Source organism: Oncorhynchus nerka, linkage group LG6 (genome assembly GCF_034236695.1).
Source record: "Oncorhynchus nerka isolate Pitt River linkage group LG6, Oner_Uvic_2.0, whole genome shotgun sequence".
Taxonomy (NCBI): Eukaryota; Metazoa; Chordata; class Actinopteri; order Salmoniformes; family Salmonidae; genus Oncorhynchus; species Oncorhynchus nerka.
Window position 1 is genome coordinate 19,599,938 of NC_088401.1, and position 17,264 is coordinate 19,617,201.

Below are 17,264 nucleotides of genomic sequence, written 5' to 3' on the forward strand. Positions count from 1 at the left end.
AAATTGGCATACTGACTGCAGGAATGTCCACCAGAGCTGTTGCCAGATAATTTAATGTTAATTTTTCTAACTTATGTAGCCTCCAAAGTCATTTAAGAGAATTTGGAAGTACGTCCAACCAGCCTCACAGCCGCAGACCATGATGACCATGATGAAAATGTCCCAGATCTGCCATGCCCTGCATACTCACCAGACATGTCACCCATTGAGCATGTTTGGGATGCTCTAGATCGAGGTGTATGACAAAGTGTTCCAGTTCCCGTCAATATCCATCAACTTCGCACAGCCATTGAAGAGGAGTGGGAGAACATTCCACAGGCAGCCTGATCAACTCTAAGCGAAGGAGGCATGAGGCATCATACCTTTTTTTGTAAGGTATCTGTGACCAACAGATGCATATCTGTATTCCCAGTCATGTAAAATCCATAAATTAGGGCCTAATGAATGTATTTCAGTTGACTGATTTCCCTATATGTAACTGAACTGTAACTCAGTAAAATTGTTGAAATTGTTTTGTGTTACATTTATATTTTTGTTCAGTGTACTACTCAGCCAAGAGTTCTGGAGGAAATGCACCTGTCCTGTAATCACAATGAGCTCATCAAGCCCTGCTCTATATGGTCCCCTTCATCCCTACAATCTCTCCATGATCAGCTAAGTGCTGACTGTGTGATGAGAGAAGAGATGAGGCAGGAGGGTGCTGAGCCTGTGAATGCTGGTTCCACATCCAGCCTCATCTTGTCTCATTAGCCCAGACTGATTGGGCATGAAGGTGTTCCCTCGCTGTCTCAGGATAAAGTGAGTGTCTTCGCCTCTCGCCAGACCATCATTCTTTAGTATTCCAGCATCAGTGCAAGCTGAGAAGCCCCTCACAGACACTACAGTATATCATTACCAGAGGCTGTGTAGGAAGCCTAATTGACCTGGTTGAAACCCAGAAACATTGACCTTGAGATTACACCTCAGTACCATGAGGATGCTGCTGACAGATAGGGGAGTGTGTGTGTGTGTGTGTGAGAGAGAGAGAGCAAGAGAGAGAGAAAGAGAGAGAGTGAGAGAGAGAGCGAGTGAGCAAGAGAGAGAGCAAGAGAGAGAGAGAGAGAGAGAGAGAGAGAGAGAGAGAGAGAGGGAAAGCGAGAGAGAGAGAGACAGAGAGAGTGCGAGAGAGACATCAGGAGAGCAAGAGAGCGAGAAAGAGAGAGAGAGAGAGAGAGAGAGAGAGAGAGAGAGAGAGAGAGAGAGAGAGACATCAGGAGAGCAAGAGAGCGAGAAAGAGAGAGAGAGAGAGAGAGAGAGAGAGAGAGAGAGAGAGAGAGAGAGAAGGAAAGCGAGAGAGATAGAGAGAGACAGAGAGAGTGCGAGAGAGAGACATCAGGAGAGCAAGAGAGCGAGAAAGAGAGAGAGAGAGAGCGAGAGAGAGAGAGAGAGAGAGAGAGAGAGAGAGAGAGAGAGAGAGAGAGCACATCCAATATCCAAGAGGTGTTGCTAATTCTGCAAAGTTTGATTAAGTGGAAATCTTTATTTCGGGGGTAAATAAATGATATGATCCCTCAGGAACACAGTTCTGAATTGTTTTCATAGATGTAGGATATACTTTATGTCAGTAGATGGCAATGTCAGCTCAAGTAATGTCTAGCCAGCATTACTTTTTGGGGTGGTTTTGAAGCCCAGAAGTATGAGGGGTTGCAAATAACTGATTATACTCAATCATTCAATGTATGCAGTTATTTACTTATTAAGATGACTTAATATAACTTTATTTATTGTGAATAATACCTCAGCAAACAAATCAGCACATTTTTTTGCAGACAATTTAGTCATCATGCCATGATTATCTTATTATAAGATAGCTACGACTGCACATCTATTGTCTGGACAATATAAGCTCCTTATATGGGGAGAGGCACACGTTAAAGAGGCTTGGATCTGGGGGCCATCAACGATTTGTAAAAATGTTAATCATTTTAATCGAACCAGAAATTGAATAGCCCGGGTACCAGTTAGATGAGTGTATCATTCCACTCTTTGCCAGATCTTGTCGTGTCAAACCTTTGGCATGACACAGAATACAAGGAGTGGAATGTTAGCAAAAAATATGATGCAATTCAGGCTAAAAACTGTAGGCTATTGCATGAATTACAATTCTCACGACACAGTTTGAACTGGCATAAAATAATTATTATTGTTTTATTAATCAATGGCTTGTACCAAATAGAAGCGTAAACTTTGAGTGGAATCAGTATAGTGTCAGTTCTAAATTGTGGCCTTGTGATGAAGACAGCAGAGAAAGCAGGGAGGGAGAAATGGTCAAACTTGAGAACAAATTTTAAAAAACAACTGTGTCTCAGTAGTCAATGAAGAGTTATATTATCCTCCTGACTTATCCATCATTCTGAAACGGAGAGGCGCATTTAGATTGCGCATTGACGGGTGAATGTCGCCACGCACGTCACTTTTAGAAACAGTGGTTTGGGTTTCTAATAGAAGGCAGCTCCTTTAAAACATATGTACTCAAGCGTGTATACAGATGGTAACTCGAATAATAGACCCGAGCGCCTCTTTATAACGCTGTAAGCAGCTCCTTAGATCACAACGTGTGCGCGCGCAGAGCCACTATACCCAAACGGAGAGGGACAGAGAGATACAGAGGGAGGAGGGAGAGAGCACGAGGGATTGTTTGTTACCGTTTAAATCCCATTAATTCAAACGTTAACCTGATTGGGTACAGAGAAGGAGGAAGAGAGAGTGAGAGAGAACTGTGTCCCAATAGGCGAATCCTCTTCATATTAACCCGCCTCGAGATAATGATGTAAAAGACCCCGTTCTTGCGCGTGATGCTGATCGCCGTAGAGATCTGTTGAAGGTGAATCAGAGCGAGATAAGGAGCGCGAGCGCAGAGAGCAGAGCGAGATAAGGAGCGCGAGCGCAGAGAGCAGAGCGAGATAAGGAGCGCGAGCGCAGAGAGCAGAGCGAGAGAGCAGAGCAGAGGGAAAGAGAGCCGAAGTGTCCAGCATCTCAGTTGACAAGTCGAGCAATAATAAGCGATCAAGAACAACTCACTCTCTCTGACAGCTCACAAGGCAAGAAACGTATACAAGAGCCGTCGCCGGGAGAGAGTCTCCAGAAACTGCCACCACTAAAGCAGCGTCTGGAGGAGAGGAAGTGCTATGGACAGGAGAATGAACTTGAACGGACCAGGAGATATTTTCCACAAAACTCTCAGCGCGGTCTCCAACAAAAAGATGGACTCCTTCAGGTCGGCGGCTGGTGTTGACCTGCCGGGGTCCAGGGACCACCAGTCACCCATCAGCTGTTTTGATCAGACCGACTCGGACCCGATTCAACCGGGTGGACTGGCTGGGGGTCGAGGGGGGCCGCTGGGACTGCCTACCGGATCTTTGTGCGTCAAATTCGGAGAGAGCAGCAACAGGACCTCGGCGGCAGAGAGCAGTGGCGGGGAGCAGAGCCCGGACGATGACAGCGACGGCAGATGTGAGATGGTTCTCCTGGCCGACGGGAGAACTGTGGCCGCCGGTAAACCGGAGGGAGGTAAGAAAAACAAAGAGCAGAAAACACTCAGACTAAACATCAATGCGAGGGAGAGACGGAGGATGCACGACCTGAACGACGCGCTGGATGAGTTGCGCTCTGTCATCCCGTATGCGCACAGCCCCTCCGTCCGGAAACTCTCAAAAATCGCCACTTTGCTGCTCGCCAAAAACTACATCCTCATGCAGGCGCAGGCTCTGGAGGAGATGAGGAGGCTGGTGGCCTATCTGAACCAGGGCCAGGCCATCTCAGCGGCGTCCATACCCGCCACCACGGCCCTTGCTGCTCCGGGTCTACCAGGTCTGAGTGCGGGGATAAGTGCGTACGACCAGCCGCCTGTTTACCCCTTCGCCACCGGATTGGCCGGGTCATCCTGCCCCGACAAATGTGTCCTTTTCAACAACGTCACCTCGAGCCTGTTTAAACAATGCACTGACAAGCCTTAGCTGAATCACAACAACGAGCCAGTACCAGAGACTCAGAGAAGCACATGCGAGAGCGAACAACACTTTTTTTAAACAAACGGCGACTTTGGAGAGAAGAGGTTCGAAGTCAGTGTAGACCGAGAAAAGTGAATCCGATGATGATTACATTTATAACATTTACAAATGCATTGGAAGAAGCGCTTTTTGTTAAGACAACGCTTGATTGTGTATATATAAAGCATCCTTTAAGTGCTGGTATGAATGAAAGTGAAAAACCAAACAGAAATGTACGAGTGTCTCGCAAGTGGTGATGGATTGACAGTTGTTTACCACTGCGCAAATATGGACCCTGTGTGAAAAGTTGTGACCTGACAAAAACACGCGACCATTTCACTTGAATAGACGGAACAACTTAAGACATTAGTTAAAATAAGAAACTACAACCTTGCTGCTTCACTTACTTTATTTATAACTTAAGAGGGTTTTTCTTAATGGTGGTTATTTTGTGATCTTTTGAGAATGTGTTGAGCAACTAAGAGTCTGTGGGAAAGCAAAATGAGCTCAAATGAATACGAAATTAGTTGTTTTAATCTCTCAATACAGAGTTTATAGCCATTTATATATTTTTGTTGTATCAAACACTTGTGCTACATTGGTAGTTTCCTTGGCACTGTAATATACTTATATCTGAGTCTCTAAAAACGTGTATATTCAGTTCATGTTCTTTTCAATTTGTCCTTTTTTATTTATTGATTTGATACATTTTATTTGCATGGTGGTACTGTATTCTGCATTAGCGACGTGTCTAATTTGCGTCATTTCTTACACACTCATGCAATAAGGCCGAGGTCTTGATGGATCAGGAGCGCTGTCAGGTCAAGCACTGGATTATTGTAGATACATTAGTTATTATAAGAATAAAGAGGGCCATTTGTATGTGTTGATGTGTTGGAAAGCTTTATTAAAATATTTTGAACAAAACGAAAATCTTCGTCTGGTCGTCTGATGAAATCACTGAAACTGGAGTAATTTAAGAAAACGAAGCCGGGACTGAAATATATTTTTCAGAGAAAGGCCACTTTGTCTCATTTATCTTTAAAAAATCTGAACGTGGGATAAGGAAATAATAAAAACATATCTGAAGAAATGGGCTTGTGCACCTAATTATCAACTATAAATATTATAACATTATAATTCTCTATTCATGGCCCATAGCCCAAATAACGATTCAGTTCATGTTTAACTAAAACCATAAAGAGCTTGTTGATCTTCGGAAAGTCGCCACATGCTAAGCATGTTGTAAAAAATAATAATGAGTTGATCATTTTACGCTCCATCACAAACGGTAACTTTTCTGGACCTTGAGATGTAAAGTCACACGAAGCCTTGGGAGCAAAGGCCAGACGTGGTGGACAACGTTGCCCCGCGGCTAGAAGGGCATGTCTGTTTGTATTACACCACAAAGCTCGGCCAGGCTTAATTATTATTATTAAAACCATTTCCATGACGCTGTCTAATAATTTGTTAATTCGACAACAACTGTGTATGAAAACTGTCGACTGTAATACCTACATTCGTTTAATGAAACACATCGTTAAGGCAATTAGACCTCCAGAATGTGATTAAGGAACGTAATTACGACACTGTTCATTGCAGTAATTGGGTGTCTTTAATCACGACGTAGCGCAGTGATCAGCGGCACTGCCGTTGGTGTGTTTTGTCCTGTATTGTCCTACTTCTCTAGTCCATCAGCAGGACTGAGAGGTAAAAGACAGGGCCAAAGGGCAACCCCGGAAAATTGTGTTCAAACGGAAGCAATTGTTTATTATGCTAGAAATCACACATTTAATCCAATTCATGTAGGCTATACCACACTAGGAAGTGGTCAAAGAGGATATCTTGGAAATTGGATAAATCATCTGATCTACATTTTTAAGCCTTCAACTTTTCTCTCTGTTGAAAATGATTGCGACAACTACAGGCTATTTGATACTGTGATGTTTCACAGCATCAGTAGATCTATTAAACCTTTTTTGATGAACTAAAATAAATTAAGAAATTAAAACAAAATCAAATGACAACAAAAAAATTAACACAAATTATAATTATTGACAAAATAATGGTAATTCAAGATAATTTAAAAGATCAAATTGATCTATATATTTTTAAATATTTGGTACTATAGCTTTAATTTTTATAAAGTATTCTATGAAGTATCAAAATCATGTTTTGTTTATATCCATATTGAATAGCTGAGCCACTTAGTTGGGTCTTCGAAGTAAAAGTGAACTATTTGATGACAGTATTCGTCCAAGCAGCGTTTCAGCACCATGGATAGCACCATTCTTCATTTTGAGATGTTGTCAGTGGGGCTCGCCGAAGACAACTGCAGAATGTTTGTTTCAACTGATAAACTACTTTAGAAGCAGATAGACATGGGTATATTGACACAGCTCTGTCAAAGACCCTTTCGTCAGTTAACTATGGGATAAGTCTACTCTCGCTGGCTAATAGACAGAGAACTAAACTATTGATCTGGTAAGCCTATAAGGCTGTCTATAATAATGGAAAACAATTACTTGTAATTTATTTGGATTAATCTTTGAAATAAACAATTCAATAGAATTATAAAATACATGATAGTATTTTTAATTTAATAAATGTGTTTCACATAAATTCGAAATAACCTACACTTGTATTGTTTCTAAAGCAGAAACATGGATTTAGCAAATAAATGACAGTGAAATATAGCCCAGTATGCCTCTATGTACATGTTGTCCATTTAAATCATTTACATCTGATACAAGAAGCTCAGAGAATTGAGGGTATTACACACTGGTAGTGTGTCTCACCGTAGAATATTCTAGATTATAATACAACAGAAAACCAAACACGTTTATAAGCAGTGTTTCCTTCAAGTGAGAGCTGATATCATACACAGTCTTGTACATTTGCCATCACTATTCTAAGGATTTGAATATCCATCTGACATGGTGTATTCTACCTAGTTCACGGCTTTGTCATATTTCTGTGCCAGTTTCCAACCTAGAGCCCAGTGTGTGTATGTGAGCCATTTAGATAACAGGGTCATTACACTGTCCTATCTAATCCCATCAAGAGCATAAACGGTTTGAATCACCACACAATGAACGTTAATCAGGAGGGGAAATAATCAGGCACACATCAAGAATGGCTCTGGCATAGAAATACTGTCAGCAATTACTGCTAGAAATCAACTAGTTTCAGGAGCTGACACACAAGACTGGATTGTTTCAGCTTTCAGCACTTTTTCCACTCATAAAATAACTGCAGTGCACATTTTTACACCCACCATAGTAATGACAGACAGCTAATTGGGCTATTGGAAACCGAGACTTCACAAAAACATTCATTATGCAATATGCATTAATGCATAATCGACTGGAGAATTGAAACCATACTAATACTCACATTAGCCCAATAGACCCTCTTCCCCTGGCGAGAGAAAGAGCCATGTGTGTGAAGAAGAACCAGAACATTATCAAAAGGAAACAGGAAGAAGGCACCTATGGTTCAAAGCAGCTAAACTGAAAATATTATTTAGAATGTGATGACTTCTACAGTGGTAAACTGTGTGAGGTAGCTTGATATCATTGTGTTTGATTTGTTTGTGATCTTATCCTGAGTCTTAGCGATAGATGAGTGTAGCTGTGGCGTACTGTCTGAGTCAACATGAGGGCAGATTCCCAAACTCTGAACTGTACATTTATGGTTCTCTGGCTCCTGTATGGCAGGACAGTGGTAAACAAAGTGGAATACAGCTAGGTATCTGACAGTACCACCAGTGCTCAGTAGCCAGCAGGCGAACAGTAGCCAATACCCAGTTTATGGCTAGACTCAGAGGTCATGAATAAAAGGAGAAAGATAAAAAGCCCCCTTTTCATAAACCATCAAATATTCAATGACCATATCTAGTGCCACCAGGGTACCTATTCATAACATTCATGTGATGTATGCTAAGGATGATAAACATAAAATACACATAAGCGCAGTGAATTCAACATATCAGTAACAGGCAAAAACTCTGGGAATTGAATGACCCACATCATGTCATAAAGGGGGAGTAAAGATACATGTCCTGCATTGGGCTCAGCCACCCAATATCAACTGGATCTTCATTTGATCACTCTTTTGTTGCTGAGAATTTTCTTGCCAGCAGGAAATGCAACCTTGTAGTGTATTTGAGGTGTAAAAAGGCTTCTAAAGTTTGTAATTTCCACTTTGACATTTCTGGCTTGATTTTCCCGAACATAAAATTTATCAACCTCTACACAAATGTCCATTAATTATAATTCACATAATAATTGACATTTCCCAGTTGCTGCATGATTATTTTAAGATACTTATTATTAAGATACTACATCTGTAACTCCTTTTGGTCAGGCACAAGCTACCAATGTGTCATGTAGGTAACCTAGGCATGCAGACCACACTGTTCAATGCAGATCTACAGAATACTGAAAAAGGGGCAATACTGAAACTAGGACTGGGGGGCTTATCGAAACAAATTAGAAAGTAAACACAACAAGTGAGATCAGATTAGGATTATGTTAATATACACAGTAAGAATAGTTCATGTATGCTCATCCTAAGACTCTGTTTTGCAATTGGAATGTGTTTTGCTCATTTGAAGGCAGACTCTGGTCACATGGAGGATGTTGTATGGCCTAGGAAAACTCTACCCCCCCCCCCCCCCAAAAAAGTCATTACAGTGGCCTGAAATGAACTGCTGGCTGTGTGGTTTCTCTGACTGAGTAAAAACTCATATAGAGTATGAGATGAATAAGTAACACAATCATTCTTCTACTGTCCATTGCTTTTTATCTTCATTTCATTCATACATGATTTATTATCGATATGTCTACATGTTTACACACATCAGTTACACATACAGTATTTATCTAATATGAACAATCAGTGATGCATACATGTATTAATATATATATTGTATGTGCTTGTCTTTAGAGTGATTGCAAAGAGGATGTTTGAGTGTCAGCCTTGAGGTCAGCTGAACATATGGCCCTATGTTTGTCCCTGACTGGTTGACTGACTGACTGACTGACTGACTGACTGACTGGCTGGCTGGCTGGCTGGCTGGCTGGCTGACTGACTAAGTGGCTGGCTGACTGGATAACTGAATGACTGACTGGTTGACTGACTGACTGACTGACTGGCTGGCTGGCTGGCTGGCTGACTAAGTGGCTGGCTGACTGGATAACTGAATGACTGACTGACTAACTGACTGGTTGACTGGCTGACTGACTGGCTGACTGGCTGACTGGATGACTGTGTCCTATACGTGACCTAGTAGTGTGAATATCCTCTCATCTGAAATATGTAATTATACAGTAACATACAGAAACCTTCTCCCTCCCCTCCATGTTAATCAGATTAAGCCCTATTCAGCGTAATCTCCCAATCTCAGTTCAACGGTGGCGCTTTCCTTTGTGCTGTAATCTGATGTCCTTTTATTCCCCTGGGATTACAAGGCACCATCCGGCAGACACAGCAGTAATTTGTGGTGCTGTTAGAGTTGGGATTGGCAGAAGTTGTTTGGTTGTTCAGTTGTTTACTCCACTGAACCAATTCAACGTGAGGACAGGAGGACAAAGCCATAAGAACAAGGTTGATGGTCCTGATTAAAGGAGAAACATGTCATCTTTTTTTGTTTTGAGATTTCAGAAACATATTGGATTAAATGTCCTTGCTCATAGACTGTCCCTGTGAAGCTAGGGAACTAGATCACATAACCAGTACTCTAGGAAAAGCTTTGAGGGTTTATCACAAATTGTTGTAAACAATTGTATCTTGAATGATAAAACGGTCAAAAAAAACAGCCTATTTCACAATGAATTGTGTAAGCATAATAATAACTTTGGATCCAGAAATATGCAAAAATATATGTATGTGTGTAATAACTTAGCTACCTCATCAGTATGCGTGTGGTGACCTTCCCTGGGTTTCTCAGAGCTGTGGCCGGGCGGGATTAATCTCCTCTCGGTGATATTCATTAACCAGGGCTTCCACATTACACTAAAGACATGAAGATGACACAATTACCATGCAAGTCACTCACCACGCGCTCATCATCATCATCATGATCACACACTGCTACTGCTCATCATGTGACCATAGAGGGAAGAGACCAATGGAGAGGCCAGACTAAGGGGCAGAACAATCTATGACAAAATGACAGCCTTTAGGAGACTCCTGCTTCGGGTCGTTTTAATGGGGAATATTTACACATCCATCTGATCCTTTTCACATGTTCGCATATTTGCCCAAACATTTGAACCTTTACCTGATTTTATTGTCTATTTTGTATTACAATCTGATCTAAAGATTAGGATTATAGGTAAAAAGCATGGCAGAGGTTGTCTTTGTTATTGTAAATATAAAACATCAAAACATCAAAATAAAGGAATTGTTTTCAAATCCATGGGGGGGGGAAAAACTAGATAGGTTTGTATTTGATTTAAATATTTGATTTATACATTTTCAGTTTTACTAACAGACAGATAACAACAGCTAACAAAACCTAAATAGATTTCAAGCTTTTTCAAATGCCGACAGCTAAACTTTCAGTCTAATATGTAATATTAGAACCTCTTAAAAATGGATTTGCCTTCAGGAAAAACACAAGCAAAGGAGACAGAACAGGAGTAATCTTTGAACAAAGCCAGAGAAGCCTTTTGGGACCAATATCAAAACATCAGAACAAACCCAGGTGTTCTGTTCACTGTAATACACTGTGTGTTTAATGTCCATTACTAGATGTAATATGAATGTTCTGTCTGTCTGTGTGTGTGTTTGTGTGTGTGAGGTTCCTAAAAGGCGAGAATGGCGTGCATGGTGGATGTGAATCCAGGGCCAGGCCAAGCATAACGAGAGCTGCCCTGTGTCCTTGGCTTCTCCACAGACTTCACCTAACACTGCTCACACTCCCTGCACAACCCATTTTATGGCTAATTTCCGGCAATTTATCCTGGCAGTTTCAGAAGAGATTCCTGCGGGAATAATGTGCATAATTTGCATAAATCAGCCTGATAGAATGCATATCAGCGTGTAGCGGCCTGTCCGACGCCGAAGCGTTTACTTTGTAATCAAAACTGACTCTCTTCCACCTGCAGACACACCAGGGCCATGAGATGAGGCCCCGGGTTTAGGAACGTAATTACAATGGAGTCAAACACACACAGACAGACAGACAGACAGACAGACAGACAGACAGACAGACAGACAGACAGACAGACAGACAGACAGACAGACAGACAGACAGACAGACAGACAGACAGACAGACAGACATTCTCTACTGCTTCTCTGATGTCTTGGCTGATCTTTTCAGTCCTCGGCTGATGTCTTGGCTGATCTTTTCAGTCCTCGGCTGATGTCTTGGCTGATCTTTTCAGTCCTCGGCTGATGTCTCGGCTGGTTGTGCTTTGTGTCCTGAAGCTATGTGTTCTGTCCTACCATATGGACTGTACTGTGGTGTAACAGGGTGAGCTCTCTAAAAGTGACAGAGCAGTAGCAGTAACAGTGTGTCTGTTGGCCTGCTGAACCTCGCTGTGTCAAGTTGAGGAGAAAAGACTGTGGTCAGCCCGCCTTCTGCTGTTATTAATGTGACGGACAGTAAGACTTTACATATTCTACTGGACTGCCTTCGTTACTATAATCACACAGTCAAATCACAGATAGAACAATGAGACAGATATTTCACTGGATCTATAAATATGAAGCATCCGGTTGGCTGGCAGGCAGTGGGAGAAGATGGAACGAGATGGAAATATGCAGATGCATGCTAAAATGCGCCAATAGGATATTGCTAGCGCGTGCTTGGCTCTGCCTACCTCCTTGCTTGTTCTGTCCACTATGACTCATTTGTTCCCATTGGAAACGACAGGCAGTGGTCTATCTTGGTTTAGTTGAACATCTTTGTTCAAATCGTCTTTGTTGGAGAGGAAGAAAAGAAGAAAGAGGGGGAATCAAAAGATAACCAGGAAGAAGCACTATGGGACAACCCATTCCCATTGGTCCTCTACTGTTTGATGAGACCCTATCTCAGATGACAATTGTGTGTGTGTGTGTTTGTGTGCATGTGTGCTTATGCCTGTATGTGTGTGTGACAGTGGCCCGCAATGCGGACGTTAATCACAGTAATGCAGGCAGGAGAAGCAGCGGCTCACTGATGGAGCGCTAAATGACATGCCTGCCCTCACCCACCATAACCAGCCCATCTGAGGGGGTTCATCCACCGAGACCAGCCCCTGTCTGGGGGAGAGGAGATGGAAGAGAGGGGGTGGGGGTATGAGGGTGTGGAGGTTCAGGCTGGTGCTGAGGCGCCATCCAGACAATAATTACTGGATGACTGCGGTCACATTAGGGTTCAGTCAAAGCAGATTAATTTAGACTGATAGCATTGCTGCCCTCCTAAATGCAGATTTTCTTAATAAGAGTGAAATTGTGTCTCTGATGGGGTAAAGAGCTGAGAGGTTTCCTATATGGTGGCGCATAAGTGTGTGCATGTGCGTGTGTGTGTTCGTGTTCGTGAGAGATGTGACATGAGTGTGTGTGGCGTGTGAGGTCCTCCAGTAGTTACCCAGAGACAGAGTGAATTACCCAGAGCAGAGGAAACAGCATCTGTTTGTGTGCTTGTGCCGAGCAAACAAGGCAATTTAGAACACACAAAGGGAGCAGCTAATAAACACAACCTTATTCCCCCTGTCTCACACGCCTGGGTCTGAATATTCAACCACCAACACAGGGGAAGACGCTCTGCCTGTGTGTATGGGGGTGGGGACCGACTGAGTGAGTATTTGTGTGTGTGTGTGTTTGTGTGTAAATCATTCATCATCACACACTGAGAGGCGTGCCAGAGATCCCTGGGTAGAGCAAGTGTGCGGCCAGTCACACACTGTCTTTGTCGGTAACACCATGGCAACACCGACATGAAGACCCGTGGTTCTAGGTGCTCAACTGAGGGACACAATGTAATGGAAGATATTCAAGTGGCTATGCACTGTATCTTACAGCATTATTTCTGATGTTGGACACTATATAACCCTGAAGATCTGGATCCCGACATGCCTCATGGGCAGTTGGACTAAATGTGTTCTAATGAGGCCTGCAGTGTGGCTCGCCAGTCGCCACCACCACCATCCATGTGACAAGCAGCCAAAGTGACACCCGATAAGGTTATGTGCCATTCTGAGCACAAAATGGCTGCCATGCACCAAGGCTAACCCTTCACTTCATATCACAACCCAACACAGACCAGGAGAGTATATTGGTGAGTGCTCATGTACTTCCAGGTCAGGAATGAAAGAGAGAGACAAAATAAGTGCAAAAGAGGAGATTAATCCGAGTTATTACATTGATTAGATTTCCAGAGAGCTAATTAACAGATGTTAGGACACGGGCCCTGCCAAGGATCAGTGGATGCTAATGAGGACCAATCGGCTTCAGCGCTGTAATTTCACCACTAATGAGAGTGGTTTAAATGTAAAGTTTGAAGGGAGGAAAGTGGGGGAGGAGGAATGGAGAGAGGGATGGTGAGAAGGATGGCGGGATGGAGGGGGTTAGTGGAGATACTCCGGAGTGCCCTTGTCTTCTAGTAGTTCTCATTAGTACCATTAACAGTCATGTTTTACAACCTCAGCAAAAAGGAGAATTCAATTATCCTAAAGTTTTTTTTTTGCACAATAAAAACATTTTATTATTAGTCAATTAACAGGACTGTTTAATGTCTGAAGGTCACACTGCCCCTTGTCTTGTGTTACGATAAGCGCTTCCATGAGTAACGGGGGCAGTATCTTTTAATGGATGATCAGTGCTCTCTCTCTCTTCCTCCCCCTCATGTTAATTCCTCCATCTCTTAGCCTAACTGTGTGTAGAGTGACCTGAGGTGGTTTGTGATTCCCTCCCAGACGTGATGTCATGAATCAACCTCTTCCTGATGCTGTTCTCTGGACTGGAGGAACATAAGAACTCTGATCACTGTGGAGAGAGTCTGGAGGAACATAAGAACTCTGATCACTGTGGAGAGAGTCTGGAGGAACATAAGAACTCTGGTCACTGTGGAGAGAGTCTGGAGGAACATAAGAACTCTGATCACTGTGGAGAGAGTCTGGAGGAACATAAGAACTCTGATCACTGTGGAGAGAGTCTGGAGGAACATAAGAACTCTGATCACTGTGGAGAGAGTCTGGAGGAACATACGAACTCTGGTCACTGTGGAGAGAGTCTGGAGGAACATAAGAACTCTGGTCACTGTGGAGAGAGTCTGGAGGAACATAAGAACTCTGATCACTGTGGAGAGAGTCTGGAGGAACATAAGAACTCTGGTCACTGTAGAGAGAGTCTGAAGGAACATAAGAACTCTGGTCACTGGGGAGGGAGTCTGGGAGAGGGTACTGTGGTTAAAGTGGAGGGAGTCTGAAAGAGGGTACTGTGGTTAAAGTGGAGGGAGTCTGGGAGAAGGTATTGTGTTTAAAGAACTCTTTAGTTCTAATGTCATGATTCTGTCGTTTGTCTTTATGGAGAAAAACCAACTAAAGGAAGATTACTATAGAAGCAGTTTGAGAGATTCTGAAGAGTAGCTGGTGCGACAATGCAGAATAAGTGGCATATTAGCCCCTACAGGTTAAAAGAGCCAGTACTCCAGTACTACCAGACCCTGAACAAGTGATAATTGATAATATAGGACATTTAAAAGGAAGAATCAATCTGTTGCAAATGGAATGAGAGAGAGAGAGAGAGAGAGAGAGAGGTAGAGAGAGAGAGGGAGGGAGAGAGAGAGGGAGAGAGAGAGAGAGAGAGAGAGAGAGAGAGAGGGAGACAGAGAGAGAAAGAAAGAAAGAGGGAGTGAAAGAGAGACATGGAGGGAAAAAGAGAGACAGAGGGAGAGAGAGAGAGACATGGAGGGAGAGAGAGAGAGACATGGAGGGAGAGAGAGACATGGAGGGAGAGAGAGAGAGACATGGAGGGAGAGAGAGAGATATGGAGGGAGAGAGAGACATGGAGGGAGAGAGAGACATGGAGGGAGGGAGAGAGACATGGAGGGAGAGAGGGAGAGACATGGAGGGAGAGAGAGAGACAGAGGGAGAGAGAGACATGGAGGGAGAGAGAGAGATGTGGAGGGAGAGAGAGAGACAGAGGGAGAGAGAGAGACATGGAGGGAGAGAGAGAGACCGAGGGAGAGAGATAGAGAGATGGAGGGAGAGAGAGACATGGAGGGAGAGAGACAGAGGGAGAGAGAGAGACATGGAGGGAGAGAGAGTGAGACATGGAGGGAGAGAGAGAGACAGAGGGAGAGAGAGAGAGACATGGAGGGAGAGAGAGAGACATGGAGGGAGAGAGAGAGAGAGACGTGGAGGGAGAGAGAGAGACATGGAGGGAGAGAGAGAGACATGGAGGGAGAGAGAGAGAGACATGGAGGGAGAGAGAGAGAGACAGAGGGAGAGAGAGAGAGAGAGACATGGAGGGAGAGAGAGAGACATGGAGGGAGAGAGAGAGACATGGAGGGAGAGAGAGAGACATGGAGGGAGAGAGAGAGAGAGACATGGAGGGAGAGAGAGAGAGACATGGAGGGAGAGAGAGAGAGACAGAGGGAGAGAGAGAGACATGGAGGGAGAGAGAGAGACAGAGGGAGAGAGAGAGAGACAGAGGGAGAGAGAGAGAGACATGGAGGGAGAGAGAGACATGGAGGGAGAGAGAGAGACATGGAGGGAGAGAGAGAGACATGGAGGGAGAGAGAGAGACATGGAGGGAGAGAGAGAGACAGAGGGAGAGAGAGAGACATGGAGGGAGAGAGAGAGACATGGAGGGAGAGAGAGAGACATGGAGGGAGAGAGAGAGACATGGAGGGAGAGAGAGACATGGAGGGAGAGAGAGAGACATGGAGGGAGAGATAGAGACATGGAGGGAGAGAGAGAGACATGGAGGGAGAGAGAGAGACAGAGGGAGAGTAATAATAGAAACCAGAAGGTAAAGAAGTGAAGCACCATTAAAGAGGTGGTTGTTATTTATTCATCTGATGATAGTTATTAGAGATTGAGTCTCCCTGACAGGTACGTCCCATTCACTTACTGATGAGGCGTGTTTATCATTAGAATCAATGATAAACAGCACCTCATTAGAATCAACTAATCTATCACAAGTAATGAGTTGGGTTGGAAACAAACTCTAGTAAATAGTCAAGGAGAATGAATGCCTTCTAATGGATTACTGGTGTTGATGATTAGACTGCTGTTGAACATTAATGTAGAGACAGCCAGACGATGACATGATCAGTGTGGGAATTAACATCATTATTGTCTATTCATTTTCATTGAAGGAGATTAAATCTGTGGTTGGTTTAACTTCCTAAATTCAGTAATATAAATGAAATGTTTCCATGCCCACATGAAAATAATTCTGTCAACTGTGCTCTCCGGGCTATATAATGGATAAACTCACATTCAAACTGGCTTTTTAACCCCAACAATGGTCCATTGAGCCTCGGTGAGCATGTGTGTCTATCAGCTCCTTGGTTGTCATATGACACATGTGCCAGGTACCGACAGTGAGATATTTGTTTAACCGAGCCTAAGACCAACCATCCGACCGACCTTATGATGCAGAAAAAGATGGCTGAAATTACAATGCGGATAAAACTACGGTCATAGGCCATAAAACTTTGTCATTTACCCCCCCCCCCCATGGCCCCCATTAAGCCAATTTATCACCCTGTAAGAAGGCCATGACGGCAGATTCAGTTCACCTGTCATCTCCTTCTCAGACTGACTGCCAATACACAGTGGATGGTCTGGTCCAAGCCTGTCTGGTAGCGGACATCTCCAGGTATATTCAACATTGGCCATGATGAGAGTGATCAGAGCGAACGCTGGGGTCATTAGAGAAACGACATGATAGAGACGTGAGACGCAGAACGCTGAGGTCATTAGAGAAACGACCTGATGGAGACGTGAGACGCAGAACACAAAGCAACAACAGCCTGACGTAGAAGTATCTATATTGACACCCATTGAAGTATTGAAGTCCAAAATGTCAGACATCAAGATTCAAAATGATGACAGGCAATGACAAAGCCTACAGTAAAGTGAAATTTGAATATGAAAAAAAACCAGAACATTAACATGGTGGCGCTGGACTATCTTGTCAGGTGTTTTGAGGCAGTTGTTGGATGTGTCACATTTCTAATGACCTTCCTGGAGAGAGACGTCCACATTTGCATTTTGGGTCCCTGCTCCTTG

At 43.4% G+C, this 17,264-nt stretch overlaps 1 protein-coding gene across 1 annotated transcript; it reads left to right on the top strand.

Annotated features, from left to right (window-relative positions):
* Positions 1-2,756: 2,756 nt before the first annotated feature.
* LOC115120466 (class E basic helix-loop-helix protein 22-like) lies at positions 2,757-4,949 on the top strand. The gene has a single exon (XM_029649409.2). It carries the CDS (start codon positions 3,168-3,170, stop codon positions 3,993-3,995), a length of 828 nt encoding a protein of 275 aa, XP_029505269.1. The 5' UTR covers positions 2,757-3,167; the 3' UTR covers positions 3,996-4,949.
* The last annotated feature ends 12,315 nt before the right edge of the window (positions 4,950-17,264 follow it).

Excerpts from the sequence above, each read along its gene's own strand:
- LOC115120466 (XM_029649409.2), top strand. The coding sequence starts at position 3,168 with ATGGACAGGAGAATGAACTTGAACGGACCAGGAGATATTTTCCACAAA.